We start from the raw sequence: 17,824 nt of genomic DNA on the forward strand, positions 1-17,824 counted from the left end.
TGCAGCCGGCTAGCACTTCTCTGGAATTGCTCAGTCCCTTTGTTCTGCAACGGCCCACAGTGTGTTCAGGCTGTTTAATTTTCTCTCTCTCTCTCTTGCTATCCCACAGTTTAAGTTGCTATCTCACGTCAGCTCCCTCCGATTGCCCTCAGGGCATTTGGGCCTGGTCCTTACCCTAAGCACTGCCGCCCGCTCCTCTCCGTTCCGCCCCCACTTGCTGGTGGCGGATGCAGGGGTCTGGGGTACTTTTCTGCTGGGAGTTGCTTTTAGGCATGTAATCTGTGGATTTTATTTATTTTTCCTCCCAGTTAGGTTGCCCTCCGACATTCGAAAGCTTCCCCCAGACCCGTCAGTGAGAGGGTTTCCTGGTGTTTGGAAACTTCTTCTGTTACGACTCCCTTCCCGGGACGGGTCTCCGTCCCTAGCTCTTTTGTCTCTCTTTTTATCTTTTATATTTTGTCCTATCTCCTTTCAAAGATGATGGGCTGCTTTTCTGGGGGCCTGATGTCTTCTGCTAGTGGTCAGAAGTTGTTTTGTGAAGTTTGCTCAGCGTTCAAATGTTCTTTTGATGAATTTGTAGGGGAGAAAGTGGTCTCCCCATCCTATTTCTCCGCCATCTTAGCTCCTCCCCTTGAGATCTTTCTTTAAAAAAAAAATGTTGACCTTTATTGCTATAAGCTTCCTTCTTAGAACTGCTTTTGCTGCATGCTATAAGACTTGTTATGTTGTGTTTCTATTTTTATTTTTCATGAGACTTTTTTATTTCTCTTCTGATATCTTCCTGCACCCACTGGTTGTTCAGAGGAGTGTTGTTTAATATCTATGTACTTGTGAATTTTCCAGTTTTCCTCTTGTTATTGATTTCTAGTTTCATACTATTGTCAGAAATGATACTTGATATGATTTCAGTCTTAAAGTTGAGACTTGTTTTGTGACCTAAGACATGATTTATCTTTGAGAATGTTCTATGTGCAGTTGAGAAGACTATGTGTTCTGCTGCTGTATTTGTTTTTTAGGTTCATTTGGTCTAATGTGTAGTTCAAGTTAATTATTTCTTCACTGATTTTCTGTCTGGATGGTTTATCTGTTGTTCAAAGTGGGAGAGTTAAGTCTCATATTGTTGTTTCATTGCTGTCTGTTTCTACCTTCAGATTTGGTAGTATTTGCTTAATATATTTAGTTCAATATTTGGTTCATATAATATATATGAATATTATAATTATAGTCTGTTAATGAAGTGACCTCTTAATTATTATATAATCTCATTATTTGTCTTTTTTTTTATAGTTTTTGAATTAAACTCTAGTTATTCCTACTTTGCTCTATTTTGGTTTCTATCTGCATGGATTATCTTTTCCCATCCCTTCTCCTTGAGATTATGTGTATCCCTAAAGCTGAAATGAGTCTCTTTTAGGCAGCAAGAAGCTAAGTGTTGTTTTTTAAAGTTTATTCAGCCACTCAATGACTTTTGTTTGGAGAATTTAATCATTGATAAGTAAGGACTTACTATTATCATTTTCTTAATTGTTTTTTAATGGCTTGTAGTTTCTTTGTTCCTTTATTCTTCTCTAGACATCTTTCTTTTTGATTTTGTGACTTTCTGTAGTAATTGCTTTGATTGCTTTCTTTTTCTCTTGTCTGTTATAGCTTTTTGCTTTGTGGTTACCATGAAGCTTACATAAAACATCTTATAAAGTATTTTAAGCTGAATACAAGTTAACTTTGCATACAAAAATTCTACCCCTTTTCTTATTTTCTTGGGCTCCAGAATCACTGCAGATAGTGACTGCAGCCATGAAATTAAAAGATGCTTGCTCCTTGGAAGAAAAGCTATGACAAACTTAGACAGCATTAAAAAGCAGAGATATTACTTTGCCAACAAAGGTCTGTATAGTCAAAGCTATGATTTTTCTAGTAGTCATGTAGAGATGTGAGAGTTGGACCGTAAAGAAAGCTGAGTGCCAAAGAATTGATGCTTTCAAACTGTGGTGTCGGAGAAGACCCTCAAGAGTCCCTTGGACTGCAAGAAGATCAAAGCAGTCAACCCTAAAGGAAATCAGTACTGAATATTCATTGCAAGGACTGATGCTGAAACTGAAGCTCCAATACTTTGGCCACCTGATGTGAAGAACTGACTCATTGGAAAAGACCCTGATGCCAGAAAAGACTGAAAGCAGGAGGAGAAGGGGACGACAGAGGATGAGATGGTTGAATGGCATCACCAAGTCAATGGACATGAGTTTGAATAAGCTCTGGAAGTTGGTGATGGACAGGGAAGCCTAGCATGCTGCAGTCCATGGGGTTGCAAAGAGTTGGACACAACTGAGCTACTGAACTGAACCCCTTTACTGCCTCCAACATGTTAATTTTTGAAATTACTATGTTTTTTAATATTGTATACCCATTAATAAATTATTGTAGCTATAGTTATTTTTAATGCTTTTGTCTTTTATCCTTTATGTTACAGTTAAGTGATTTATACACTACCATTACAGTACTAGAGTATTCTCAATCTGATGTACCTTCACCAGTGAGTGTTATTCTTTCATATGTTTTCATGATATTAATTAGTGTTCTTCCATTTCAACTTAAGGAATTCCACTTAGTATTTCTGGCGAGGCAGGTCTGGGGGGTGATGATCTCCCTCAGGTTTTGTTTGCCTGGGAAACTATCTCTTCTTAATCCCACTCTCTCCTGAACTGTAAGATATCTGCTGAGGAGTCTGCTGATAGCCTCAGGGAAGTTACCTTGTATGAAGTGAATTTTGTTTTTCTTGCTGCTTTCAAAATTCTCTCTTCTCTGTGACAATTTTTGTCTCTGACTTTTGACAATTTTAGTATAATGTGTCTTGGAGAAGTCCTCATTAGGTATGGGGACTTTTGAGTTCCATGTACCTAGATGTTCATGAAAAAGTGAAAGTCGCTCACTTATGTCCAACTCTTTGTGGCCCCATGGACTATACAGTCCATGGAATTCTCCAGGTCAGAATACTGAAGTGGGTACCCTTTTCCTTCTCCAGGGGATCTTCCCAGCCCAGGTCTCCTGCATTGCAAGCAGATTCTTTACCAGCTGAGCCGTAAAGGAAGCCTGAGAATAGTGGAGTGGGTAGCCTATCCCTTCTCCAGCAGATCTTCCTGACCCAGGAATTGAACCAGGGTCTCCTTCATTGCAGACGGATTCTTTACCAACTGAGCTATCAAGGAAGCTCCCTCAAATCTGGCTGAAATTTTCAGCCATTAGTTTTTAAAAGACGCTTTCTGCCCCTTTTCTCACTCTTTCCTTCTCAGACACCCTTAATGTGTATATTGTTTTTCTTGTCCATAATTCATGTAGATGTTTTTCATTTTTTCTTTTATTCTTCTCTGACAGGATAATTTCAAATGATCTATGTTTGAGCTCATAGATTCTTTGTCCTTCTTAAGTCTTTTGTTGATATTCTTTATTGCATTTTTCATTTCATTCATTGTGTCTTCATCTCCAGAGCTTCTCTTTGATTTTTTTTTTATGATTTCTGTCTCTCTGTTGAACTTCTCATCTTGTCCATGTGTTTCTTTTCCTGATTTCATTGAGTTGTCTATCTGTGTTCTCTTATAACTTGCTTAACTTCCTTAAAACAATTATTTTGAATTTGTTGTCAATTTGTAGACTTCCATTTCTTTGAGATCAGTTACTGAAAAGTATTTTGTTCTTTTGTCAGTGTCATGTTTTCTTGATTTTTCATGTTTCTTGTATCCTTGAATTGATATATGCACATTTGATGGAGTCTGAAGTCTGAAGTCTTTCAGATTTTTCAGAGTGGTTTTGGTGGGGAAAGACCTTCACTTTTGGGTAGGTACAAGGGTGCCAGGTGGGGTGTGTGTGGTAGTTCTGATTCTGTGAGAAGCCCAGTGACATAATTTCTGTGTAACTCTGTCAGCTGACGTTGGCATCACTGAAGATTACCAGGATCCTCAATGGCCAAGGCTGCAGATGTCTGCAATGTGATGAGGACTGTTGGAGTCTTTGATGCTCACATCTTCTGGAAACCTCTTGATCTCCTTGTCTCCAGTGGTGCTGTCCTGGCTAAGGGGATCAGTCATGGTGCTGGATTCAGCTTGCAAGGTCCCCTGTGATAGTAGTGCACAGGTACTGATATGCAGGTACCTGTGGAACAGCCTTTGAGCCAGGGTCTGGAGCACAGATGCTCATGGATTGACTGTAGTTCCAAGGTTCAGCATGTTGGCTAGTTCTCCTTGGCAGTCCCTTCAATATCTGAGGTGCAACCATGCTTGGAAAAGCCGCGGAGCTGGGGATTGAAGTGTAGGCTCTTGTACAGTGACTGTGGCTCTGGGGCCCAAGGCATTAACTAGCCTGTGGTCACAGTGGCTCTGGTGTTTGAGATGCAGGTGTGAACCAAGCAGCTGCCAAGCAGGGGTCTGAACACATGTGTGCTAGAGCAGCTGTACGCTGGGGCCTGAAGTGTGGGTGCATGGGGGAGCAGCCGGGGCTCAGGGATTATGGCGGTGACAGGCCTGGTGCCAGGATGGTGCAATAGTGGCTCCCTCTGGTGAGGGTGCACAGCATCTCCCTCTCCAGTGCATCCATGGCAGCAACATCTGTTGTTTACCTCGGCGGCAAAAGCTGCCAGTGTTCTCTGTGGAGCAGGCTCTGGGGTTTGCACCGATGCCACTTCAGGTTCCTTCACTGTGAAAACTGTGGGGAATCTATGGCCATTGTGGGGCCTGTTGAAGTCCTCATTGGCAAAGGCTGCTGGGGCCCTCTGTAGAGCAGGCCCCTGGAGACCATGATGACACCTGCCACGTGGTTGATGTCAACCCGCACCCTTCGTCTCTTGCCGTCTCCACACGTATCAGCTAAGTGAGCCTCATCAGTGATCGTTTCTGTGTGACCATTCTCTACTTTTTTTTTTACTCCACCATGTTGTTATAGTTTCTTAATTGGATTCTTGAACCCTCCCAGAGATGTTCTCATTTCTGGATAGCTGTCTAACTATAGTTTTCCTGTTGGGGGAGGAAGGCTGATACCTCCTACTCTGCTATCTTACTGATGTTGCTAACATCTCCTTTTGTTTAAGAAAAAAGAATGGCAAAGGCAAAATTCATTACAAAACTTAAAAGATGCATTTTATAGCTGTTAGAGATTTAATTCACCTAGAATATATAACAATTCTAAATATGTATGGATCTAAAAATGTAGTCTCATTTATAAAGCAAGATGAATCAATGGTTGTAGTAAGAAAGTTTATTGCACATTTCTCAATAATAATACAAGCACACAGGAAAATATCAGTAAAAATAGAAGATTTCAATAATACCACTGGGAAATCCCATGGACAGAGAAGTGTGGTGGGTTATAGTCTATGGGGTCACAAGAGTTGGACACGATTTGGTGACTAAACCACCACCACCAACACCATCAATCTTTACCTAACAAGCATAACTAGAATATTGCACTCAAAAGCTGCAGGGTATGCATTATTTTAAGGACCCATAGAAAATTCACAAGAATTGACCACATGGTGGGTCATAAAGGAAATGTGAAAAACTAAATAGAATTTGAATCATGTAGAATATGTTCTCTAACCTTCATACAATTAAACAAGAAGTAAGGTTACTTACAATAAAACATTTTTAAAAGGATTGGCAGGATAGCCTGATTTTATGTTCTTTTAGAATTAAAGGAGAAGATGGTCAGGGGGAAAATACTACCAGAGAGAGTCAAAAGGTATAAGGTTAAATTTCAGTCCATTTTATTCATTTATTTATTCATTCAACATTGAGTACTTCGTGCTAAAGATGTAGAAGTGGCTTATAAATTGTCTTTCTTTTTGAAAGATCATAGGCAAGTATGAGAGAAACACATACAAGTAAATAATTAAAAAGAAATACAGAATAAATTCCATTAGAGGAGTATTCTACAAAATATCTGGATCAGCATATCCTGAAACTATTAAAGTTATCAAAAAACAATGAAAATCTGAGAAACTTTCATAGCCAAGAAAGTCTTAAGGAGATGTAATGACCAAATGGCTTGTGGTATCTCAGGTGGGACCCTAAAACAAAAAAAGGACATTAAAGGACCTAAAGCCTTAACTTTAGTTAATAATAATAATATATCAATATTGGTTTATTAATTGTAACAAATATATCATAATAATATGAGATGTTACCATTAGGGGAAACTGGATGTGGGGATATGTGGGAACTCTCAGTACTATCTTAATAGGTTGTACAATGAATCTCAATAAATATTCTCTAAGATTTCTGAAAGTCTTAAACTATTCCAAAAAATAAACTTTTATTGAAGATGGGAAAATTGATGAAGCCCAAAGAAGTGGTTTCTACAATAAATATGTAGTAAGTGTTTAATTAATTTTTATAATGTTGCTAGCTTTGTTATAAATGTTTTTTGAATTTCAGCATTGATAGAGATGGAACAATGACAGTAGACTGGGATGAATGGAAGAACTACTTCTTGCTTCATCCTGCAAAAAATATCGATGAAATTGCTCACTTCTGGAAGCGTTCTACTGTAAGATTACTTTGTATTTTGCTCTATTTTTATTTTGCCATAAATGTCATATCTCTTATGATCACATAATCTTTTTCGATCTCACTGTCTAAAGTAACAGTACTCTTAGCAAGAAGTGTGCAAACATAGCTATCACAATAACTTTGTTTGCTAAAACCTAGAACTTAATATAGATATCCATCTGCTGAAAAGGCCTACTTTATGTTGAGAATAAATGACTCTTATACAGTTAATTGTCCTAGAAAAGTGGAAAAATAGTACACCCTTCTTTTTTTCACAGATATAGCATACTCAATTAGGCTTTCTATCATAGAAAACGTAAAGTTAAAGATGAAGATTCAAAATTTTAGAATCATAAAGAATCAGCTACATAATATGCCTGCCATTTTAATATAAGTATTTGATTAAGAGTTGTGAGGAACAAATGAGATTTAGTAATAAGCTTTTTTTCTTTTTTAGATCTCAGGTGCAGGGAGTTATGTGCTTAGTCGCTTAGTCATGTCCAACTCTATGCAAGCCCATGGACTGTAGCCTGCCAGGCTCCTCTGTCCTTGGGGATTCTCCAGGCAAGAATAGTGGAGTGGGATGCCTTTTCCTCCTCCAGGGGATCTTCCCAACCCAGGGATCAAACCCAGGCCTCCTGCATTGCAGGAGGATTCTTTACCGTCTGAGCCACCAGGGAAGCCTGCAGGAAGTTAAGTCAGTCATTTTTCAGGGCATAATATTTGTAGCCACCATTGTAATTTTATGCCTCCTCTTCATGTACATTTCGGGGAAGACTAAGAGCATAGCCTTTGATGTCAGAATGCCAAGGTTTAAACGCCACATCTGCCACCCACTAGCTATATAATCCCTCTGTGCCTCAATTTCCTTATTTATAGATTGGGGATAATAATGGTTAGAATTTTGAGAGTTAAATTAGTACATTAGTATATTTAGAAAAGAGTTCAGCAGGTAATGTATGTGTTCAAAGTGTTACTTATTGTGATAGGCATGTTTTCCATTTGTATTCTTAAAAATCATATAATGTTGTTTCATGTGTGTTTTAAATTTACATAGATAGTATTGTGCTAAAGTTCACATCTTATTTCTTGTTTTATTTACTTGTTATGATTTTAAGACATTATTATTGTTATGTGTTCATCTAGTTTATTACTTCTATCTCTGACATAGTACACATTGAATACATTTTCCTTATCCATTCCCCTAGTAAGAGACTGCACATATAAGTGATAACATATAGTATTTGCCTTTCTTTTTCTGAGTTATTTCACAAAGCATAATACCCTCCAGGTTCATCCATGTTGCTGCAAATGACATTATTTCATTCTTTCTTTAAGGCTGAGTAATATTTTATTGTATTATATATATTATATATGTAAATATATATAATATATATATCCCACATTTTCTTTATGCATTCCTCTGTCAATAGACATTTTAGTTGCTTCCATGTCTTGGCTATTGTGAATAATGATACAGTGACTATCTTTTCAAAGTATGATTTTTGTCCAGGTATATGGCCAGGAGTGGGGTTGCTGGATCATACGTAAGCTCTATTTTTAGTTTTTAAAGAAACCTCTGTAGTGGCTGTACCAATTTACATTCCAGCCAGCAGTATAGAAGAGTTCCCTTTTCTCCACACCCTTTCCACCATTTATTGTTTGTAGACGTTTTAATGATGACCATTCTAACCAAGTGTGAGGTGATACCTCATTGTAGTTTTGATTTAAATTTCTCTAATAATTAGCGACATTATCTTTTCATGTACTTTTTGGCCTTCTGTGTGTCTTCTTTAGAGAAATGTCTATTTAGATCTTCTGTCCTTTTTTGGGGGGGGGTGGGATATTGAGCTGCATGAGCTATTCGTATATTTTAGTGATTAATCCCTTATCAGTTGCATCATTTGCAAATATTTTCTCCCATTCTGTGGGTTATCTTTTTATTTTGCTGTGCAAGTTTTTAAGCTTAATTAGGTCCCATTTTATTTTTGTTCTTATTTTCATTATTCTGAGAGGTGGATCAGAGAGATATTGCTACAATTTATATCAGAGAGTGTTCTGCCTATGTTTTTCTCTAAAGATTTTATAGTATCCAGCCTTCCATTTTGATTTTATTTTTGTGTATGTTGTTCTGACTTAATTCTTTTATATGTATTTGTCTAGTTTTCCTAGTACCCCTTGTTGAAGAGACTGTCTTTTCTCCATTTTATATTCTGTCCTAGTTTGTCATAGATTGGTTGACCAGAGGTGCATAGCTTTATCTCTGGACTTTCTATTCTGTCCCATTGATCTGTATTTCTGTTTTTGTACCAGCGCAATACTGTTTTGATGACTCTAGACTTGTAGTATAGTTTGAAGTCAGGGAGCCTGATTCCTCCAGCTTTGTTTTACTCTCTCTGGAATGCTTTGGCTATTTGGGGTCTTTTGTGTTACCATACAAATTAAAAAGATTTTTGTTCAATTGTGTGAAAAATGAACACAATCTGGGGAACACAGGAAATGAACACAAAAAAACCTGGGGATTTGATAGAGATTGCATTGAATCTATAGATTGCTTTGGTTAGTATAATCATTTTGACAATATTTATTCTTCCAGCCAAAGAACATGGTTTTTCTCTCTGCTTTTGTCAACTTTGATTTATTTTATCAGCATCTGATAGTTTTCAGAGTACATGTCTTTTTGCCTCTTTAGATAGATGTATTCCTAGGTATTTTATTCTTTTTGATATAATGTAGCATGGGATTGGTTTCTTAATTTCTCTTTCTGATCTTTTGTTGCTAGTGTATAGGAATTCAACATTTTTTATCCAGCAACTTTACCAGATTTATTGATGAGCTCTGGTAGTTTTCTGGCAGCATCTTTAGGATTTTCTGCATGTAGTATCATGTCATTTGCAAACAGTATCAGTTTAACTTTTTCTTTTCCAATTTGGATTCCTTTTATTTCATTTTCTTCTCGATTGCCATGGATAGGACATCCAAAACTCTGTTGAATAAAAGTGGTGAGAATGGTTATTCTTGTCCTGCTCCTAATCTTAGAGGAAATGCTTTCAGTTTTTCACTGCTGAGAATGATGTTAGCTGTGGGTTTGTTTGTGGTCTTTATTATGTTGAGGTTCGTTTTCTCTATTCCCACTTTCTGGAGTTTTTATCATAAACAGGTGTTGAGTTTTGTCAAAAGCTTTTTCTGCATCTATGACATTATCATATATTTTTTATTTTCAATTTGTTAATGTGGTGTATCACACTGATTTGTATATATTGAAGAATCCTTGCATCTCTGGGGTAAGTTCCACTTGATCTTGGTATATGATTTTTTTTAATGTGGTGTTTAATTCAATTTTCTAATATCTTTTAAAGAATTTTTTGTGAGTATGTTCATCAGTGATATTGGCCTTTAATTTTCTTTTTTTGTGTGTGGTATCTTTATATCGTTTTATCAGGGTGATGGTGGCCTCATAGAATGAATTTGGGAGTGTTTCTTCCTCTGCAGTCTTTGTGTGGTATCTTTATATGGTTTTATCAGGGTGATGGTGGCCTCATAGAATGAATTTGGGAGTGTTTCTTCCTCTGCAGTCTTTGGAAATAGTTTCAGAAGGATAGGTGTTAACTCGTCTCCAAATGTTTGATAGAATTCAACTGTGAAGCCATTTAGTTCTGAACTTTTGTTGGTTGGAAGGTTTAAATCATATTTTCCATTTCAATACTTGTGATTTGTCTACTCATATTTTCTGTTTCTTCCTGATTCAGTCTTGTCAGTTTGTACTTGTCTAAGAATTTGTCCATTTTTTTCTAGGTTGTCCACTTTATTGGCATGTAGTTGCTTGTAGTAGTCTCTTATAATCCTTTGTATTTCTATGGTGTCATTTGAAACTTCTCTTTTTTCATTTCTAATTTTATTAACTTGAACCCTTTCCCCTTTTTTCTTGCTGAATCTGGCTAAAGGTTTATCAATGTTGTTTATCTTTTCAAAGAACTAGCTTTTAGTTTTAGGTTAGGTTGTTCATTTGAGAGTTTTCTTGTTTCCTAAGGTAAGATTGTTCTGCTATAAACTTCCTTCTTAGAACTGCCTTTGCTATGTCCCGTGGGTTTTGGGTTTTGAGGTTTTTGTTGTCATTTGTCTCTAGGTAATTTTTAAATTTCTTCCTCAGTTTCTTCAGTGATCCATTGATTGTTTAGTAACATATTGTTTAGCCCCCATGTGTTTGTGTTTTCTACAGTTTTTTCTTGTAATTAATTTCTAATCTCATAGCACTGAGGTCAGAAAAAATGCTTGAAATGATTTCAGTTTTCTTAAATTTACTGAGGCTTGATTTGTGGCTCAGCCTATGATCTATCCTGGAGAATGTTCCATGTGCACGTTAGAAGAAAGTGTATTCTGCTGCTTTCAGATGGGATGTTCTATAAATATAAATTAAGTTAATCTGGTCTAACCTATCATTTAAGGCTTGTGTGTCCTTACTGATTTTCTGTCTGAATGATCTGTCCATTGGTCCCTTGTGTTTTCTTCTGGTTAATTTTACAGTTTTAGATCTTACATTTTAAGTTTTTAATCCATTTTGAATTAATTTTTGTGAGTAATGTAAAATAGTGGTCCAATTTCATTCTGCTGCATGTGGTTAGCCAGTTTTCCTGACACCGTTTAGGAGACTATACTTTCCTTATTGAGTGTTCTTTCAAATATTAGCTGATAAGAAATGGTTGTAAATCTTTATAGAAATGCTTTATAAATGGTTTATTTCTGGGCTCTTGACTCTGTTCCATTGATTTATATATTTGTATTTATGTTAATACTATGTGTTTTGATTGTTATAGTTTTGTTGTATAATTTGAAATCCAGAAATGTGATGATTCCAGCTTTGTTATTTTGTATCAAGAGTGATTTGGCTATTTAAGGTCTTTTGAGGGTCCATACTATTGGATTGGACCTCACAGACCTGAAAGCCTTGAACTTGTCTAGCCTTGAGACGACAGAAAGAGCCTGGAGTCAGCAACAGAGACATCAGGGGTTTAATGGATAGGGGGATTGACACAGCTAAAGCAAGGTCCTGGAGCAATATCCTACTATGTGCAGCACTTGGTGGGCAGGAAATGGTGGCAATCTTTGCTCCTGGGATGAGGGTTATCAGTTACAGTGGGAATTGACATCAGGTTGGGTTATTGATTACCAGGGAAACTAGCAGAGGGACACCGCCTCACCACCTCTTTGATAGTCTATTAGAGTGGAGATATTCTGATCTAAAGATTAGAACAATCTCTGAGTGGGCAAGGGCAAGTATAGAAGAAAGTCTGTCATGTGAGTAGGGTGGAGATGAAGCAGGCACTGGTCAAGCAGGGTATGTACAGACAGCAGAAGATCAAGCCATCTTGGGTGGCCTAACCACACACATACACATTAGGACTTTATTTTCTCTGATTCTTTGAAAAATGACATTGGAATTTTTCTAAGAATTACATTGAGTCTATAGATGTTTTTGGGTCATATGGGTATTTTAGCAATATTAATTCTTCCAATCCATGAGCTTGTCATATCTTTTCATTTATTTATGTCTTCTTCAGTTTTTACATCAATGTCTTACAGTTTTTGATTGTCTTTTACCTCTTTGGTTAACTTTGCTTTTAAGTATTTTGTTGATGCTATTATGAATAGAATTTTCTAAATTTCCATTTTAGATATTTCATTGTTAATTAATAGAAATTCAACTGATTCTTGAATGCTTATTGTATATCCCACAACTTCACTCATTTCTTTTTTATTTTTTTTAACTTCACTCATTTCATTGACTAGTTCTAACAGTTTTTTTGGTGGAGTCTTTAGGTTTTTTTGTTTTTTTTTTTTAATAATATAAAATCATGTTATTCCAAACAGGGAAAATTTTACTTTCTTTCCAATTTGTAAGCCTTTTGTTTCTTTCACTTGCTTAATTGCTGTGGCTAAAACTTTCACTACTGTGTTGATCAGGAGTGGTGAGAGTGGTCACCATCATCTTGTTCCTGATTTTAAGGAAAAGCTTAAAATTTTTCATCACTGAGTATGATTAATGTTATATATGACTATACATTTATTCTACACCCAATTTTTTTGAGGTTTTTTTTTTTAATTGTAAGGACTTTTTAATCATGAAACATCACTACAAACAAAGCTAGTGGAGGTGATGGAATTCCAGCTGAGCTATTTAAAATCCTAAAAGATGATGCTCTTAAAGCACTGCATTCAGTATGCCAGCAAATTGAGAAAACTCAGCGGTGACCATAGTGACCTGTAAAAGGTCAGTTTTCTTTCCAATTCCAAAGAAGGGAAAGTCAAAGAACATTCAGACTACTGCACAATTGCACTCATTTCACATGCTACCAAGGTAATGCTCAAAATCCTCCAAGCTACGCTTCAATAGTAGGTGAACCAAGAACGTCCAGATGTACAAGCTGGATTTAGAAAAGACAGAGGAACCAGAGGTCAAATTGCCAACATCTGTTGGATCATAGAAAAAGCTAGAGAATTCCAGAAAAACATCTATTTCTGCTTCATTGACTATGCTAAAGCCTTTGACTGTGTGGATCACAACAAACTGGAAAATTCTTAAAGAGATGGGAATACCAGATCACCTTACCTGCCTCTTGAGAAACCTGTATGCAAGTCAAGAAGCAACAGTTAGAACCAGATGTGGAACAATGGACTGATTCCAAATTGGCAAAGGAGTATGTCAAGGCTGTGTATCGTCAACCTGCTTATTTAACTTACATGCAAAGTACATCATGCGAAATGCTGGGATGGATGAAGCACAAGCTGGAAACAAGATTGCTGGGAGAAATATCATTAACCTCAGATATGCAGATGACACCACCCTAATGGCAGAAAGCAAAGAGGAACTAAAGAGCCTCTTGATGAAGGTGAAAGAGGAGAGTGAAAAAGCTGGCTTAAAACTCAACATTCAAAAAACTAAGATCATGACATCCAGTCCCATCACTTCATGGCAAATAGATGGGAAACAATGGAAACAATGACAGATTTTATTTTCTTGGGCTTCAAAATCACTGCAGATAGTGACTTTAGCCATGAAATTAAAAAAACACTTGCTCCTTGGAAGAAAAGCTATGGTAAACCTAGACAGCTTATTATAAAGCAGAGACATTACTGCAACAAAAGTCCATCTAGTCAAAGCCATGGTTTTTCCAGTAGTCAAATGTGGATGTGAGAGCTGGACCATAAAGAAAGCTGAGCACCAAAGAATTGATGCTTTTGAATTGTGATGTTGGAGAAGACTCTTGAGAGTCCCTTGGACTGCAAGGAGATCTAACCAGTCACTCCTAAAGGAAATCAGTCCTGAATATTCATTGGAATGACTGATGCTGAACCTGAAGCTCCAATACTTTGCACCTGATGTGAAGAGCCAACTCACTGGAAAAGACCCTGATGCTGGGAAAGACTGAAAGCTGGAGAAGAAGGGGATTGACAGAGGATGAGGTAGTTGGATGGCATCACTGACTCAATGGACATGAGTTTGAGTAAGCTCCCAGGAGATGGTGAAGGACAGGGAAGCCTAGCATGCTGCAGTCCATGGGGTTGCAAAGAGTCGGATATGACTGAGTGACTGAACAACAACAAATCATAAAGGATACTGAATTTTGTCAAGTGCTTTTGTGCATCTATTAAGACGATCTAATTGTTATCCTTTATTCTGTTAATGTGATGTTTCATATTTATTGATTTGTGTATGCTTAAACATCCTTGCATTCCAGAGGTAAATCCCATTTAATTGGAGTATGGGAGAAGGAAATGGCAACCCACTCCAGTGTTCTTGCCTGGAGAATCCCAGGGATGGCAGAGCCTGGTGGGCTGCCGTCTGTGGGGTCGCACAGAGTCGGACATGACTGAAGTGACTTAGCAGCAGCAGCAATTGGAGTATGTGATCTTTTTAATATACTATTTAATTCTTTTTGAACTACAATAATAAACAAATGTGCATTTGCTTAGAATGTCACCTCTACAAAACCTATGCTTCAGCAGATTATCAGCAGAGGTGTTGGTCTCAGGGCCCACTCACCTCTCCATCTTCTCCAAAATTACATGATTTATGAGGTTTCTCATTAGTTATTACATTAAATTAATTAACACACCACTAATTTAGAATAGCCTCTGACACAAAATAAGGACTTGACAACCAGAATGTGTTATTATTTGTTACTATAATACCATTACCTTAATATATTACAAACTATACAGTTTGATGAAAGGTAAAGACCCTGGGTTTTTACCACTAGTGCCACCTGGGAAGCCCTTGTTAAGTAGTTGGGAAGATCCTTTGGAGGAGGGCCTAGGGACCCACTCCAGTATCTTGCTTGGAGAATTCCATGGACAGAGGAGCCTGCCGGGCTACAGTCCATAGGGTTGCAAAGAGTCAGACACGACTGAAGCCACCTAGCACACACCTAACTACTTAATAGTATCTATTTGTTTTATAATACCGTGGGCAAAGAGATGCTTTCTGACATTTCCTGGATGCCTCAAAATTCTGAGTTATAGCACTGGAATATGCCAGTGAAGTAGAGTGTGTTATCTGTTATCAATATGCTTTGCTCCTCCCTCCTTTAGACCCATCTGCAAAGAATTTCTCCCTGGCCCCCTCTCTACAGCATAAATCTTCCTATCTCATTGATGTCATTTTTATGGTGTGATATATTTGAAAACTTCCTATGTCAAGTGCTTTACCTGGGCATTGGATCGGATTCCTCTCATTTACTTTACTCCTGTCATTGTTCCCTCTCTCCTGCATCATCAGTATGAGAGATAGGAAACTATAGCAACAACATCCCAAAGAATGTTAATAAATAAGTGACTTAAATAAGATAGAAATCTATTTCTTATTCGTGTAATACTAAGGCTTTCTTAAGCTGATAGGGTACCTCTGTTTCACGAAAGCCTTGAGAAATCCACTGGTTCTTTCTGTTCCCCAAGATGTTGTCCTTGTATGCATAGTTGAAGCTGGGTCATTGCTTCATTTTTAAGGATGTGAAGTAGAGGTTGTACGTATTTACTCTGCTCATAACTAACTGGCCAAAATCTAGACTAGTGTCTACACAAGCTCCTAGGGAAGTGTGGAAATGTGGTTTCTACTTGGATGGCCATTTACCCAGGCAAAATGCAGAATGTGGATGTGACTGTGTTGTCACGAAACAAAAAGAATAGAGTGTTGAACAGTAGTCTCAGTCACAATCAATTTTTCCATCTCTGCTGTATCATTCCCATAAGCGTACAAAAACACTACAATTTCTCCCATTTAAAAATACACCCTTGACCATGCCTCCTCTTCTAGTGACTGCCCATATCTCTGCATTCTTTCACTGAAGCTCTTTCCTAAAGTGTCTATTTAAACTGTCATCACATCATCCATTTCTATTTTTCTTTTTTGCTATTTCACAAAACCAAGCCTTTTCTTCTGTCACAATTCAGTGCCTTTGTCTGAAAGTAAGAGTTGGTCTGGCAGTAACACATGCCAAATGGTGTGGAAGTCAGTGTAGAGGTTTTTTGTTTTTATAAAATTCTTTGTTATTGTGACATAAACAGCACAAATACAAAAAAGAATAAATAACATAAATACAATTAGAAATTGTATCATTAACCCTAATGTGCTCACTTCCAGGTTAAGAAATAGGCATTCTCCTTACTTTAAAACCCTTTGTGTCCTCCCCAGTCATATTACTCTACTTCCACCAAGAGTTAACCAATATACTGAATTTTCTACAAACCATTTTTCTCCTTTTTCTTTATACTTTTAGCACCTAAGTATGTATGTATAAGCAACATATTATTTGATTTTGCCTATTTTTAACTGTATATGGTATTTTAACATTCTATTTATTTAGATTAAACTATGTTGATGTTTGTAACTGTCTTCTATCCATTTTCTCTCATATAGTATACCAGTGTATGAATACATATATATGTATATATATATATATATATGTTTCTTTATTTATCAGTTTCACAATTGTTGAACATTCATGTCGTTTCTAGATTTTGCCATTATAAATAATGATGCAATAAGCTTTCTTGTATATGTCTCCTGGTGTACATGAATAAGACTTTTTCTAGGAATATAGGGCATATACACAGGAATGGAATTGCTCTTTTGTAGAGTATTTACTTTCACTAGGTAGCATCAAAGTATTTTCCAAAATTTTTGTACCATTTGTTTTCACCAGTGATGGATTAAAATTACTCTTGCTCTATATGCTTGCAAGTAGTAGTTATTATCTGACTAGAATTTTGGACAATTTTGTTAATATTAAATAGAATATCATTGTAATTTTAATTTGAATGATTTTGAAAATCTTTTGTTGGACCCCATTCTGACCTGAAACTTTACGAGCTTTCTTTTCAGTGACTTCTGAAGCAATGATCTCCATGTTCCAACTCCAGTCGTCCATTCTTACATCTCAGCTTACTTGACCTCTCAGTTGTGTTTGATTTGGTTGATCACTCCAACCTTAAATATCTGCTTCAGTAGGCTTCTTTCTTGTTGTTCAATCACTAAGTTGTGTCAGACTCTTTGTGATCCCATGGACTGCAGCACCCAGGCTCCTTTGTCCTCCACTATTTCCTGGAGTTTATTCAAATTCATGTCCATTGAGTTGGTGATGCTATTTAACTGTCTCATCCTCTGCCACCCCCTTCTCCTTTTGCCTTCAATCTTTCTTAACATCACGACATTTACCAATGAGTTGGCTTTTTGCATCAGGTGACCAAAGTATTGGAGCTTCCACTTCAGCATCAGTCCTTCCAGTGAATATTCAGGACTGATTTCCTTTAGGATGAACTGATTGGATCTCCTTGCTGTCCAAGGGACTCTCAAGAGTCTTCTCCAACACCACAGTTCAAAAGCATCAGTTTTTCCAATGAATATTCAGGACTAAAGGGCAGAATCTGATTTCTGCACCATTACATTACTGATATGTAGCCCAGGGCCCTGGACTTTAATTCACTAATTCAACCACCACTTAGGGAACACTGTTATCTCCCCTGACCAAGGTGCTAGGTTTATCGATGCACAAGACAGACCAGTTTGATGCTCTTATTAGGCTTACCTTCTAGAGGAAAAAACACGCAATAGAAATGAACTAATTAAGATTGTGCTATATATTAGGGAGGAAGCCATGGAAAGAGCCAAGGAGAAATGTTCTAGGCAGGGGGAAAATAAAAAACAAAGGCATTGAGGTGAGATGGTGCTTGGAAAGAGGGTGCTCAATGAATGAATAAATGAAGATGGGAAAACTGAGAAGCAGAGAAGGACTTGC

At 37.1% G+C, this 17,824-nt stretch overlaps 1 protein-coding gene across 1 annotated transcript in view; it reads left to right on the forward strand.

Moving 5' to 3' along the window:
• Window positions 1–17,824, forward strand: part of LOC133074520 (mitochondrial adenyl nucleotide antiporter SLC25A24-like) — a 77,807-nt gene that overhangs the window by 34,119 nt on the left and 25,864 nt on the right. Inside the window, exon 5 of the mRNA XM_061168443.1 lies at window positions 6,420–6,531. Within this exon, the coding sequence (XP_061024426.1) occupies window positions 6,420–6,531 (112 nt within the window). The remainder of the gene's footprint in view (window positions 1–6,419; window positions 6,532–17,824) is intronic.

The sequence above is a fragment of the Dama dama genome, chromosome 20, assembly GCF_033118175.1.
Source record: "Dama dama isolate Ldn47 chromosome 20, ASM3311817v1, whole genome shotgun sequence".
Lineage (NCBI taxonomy): Eukaryota > Metazoa > Chordata > Mammalia > Artiodactyla > Cervidae > Dama > Dama dama.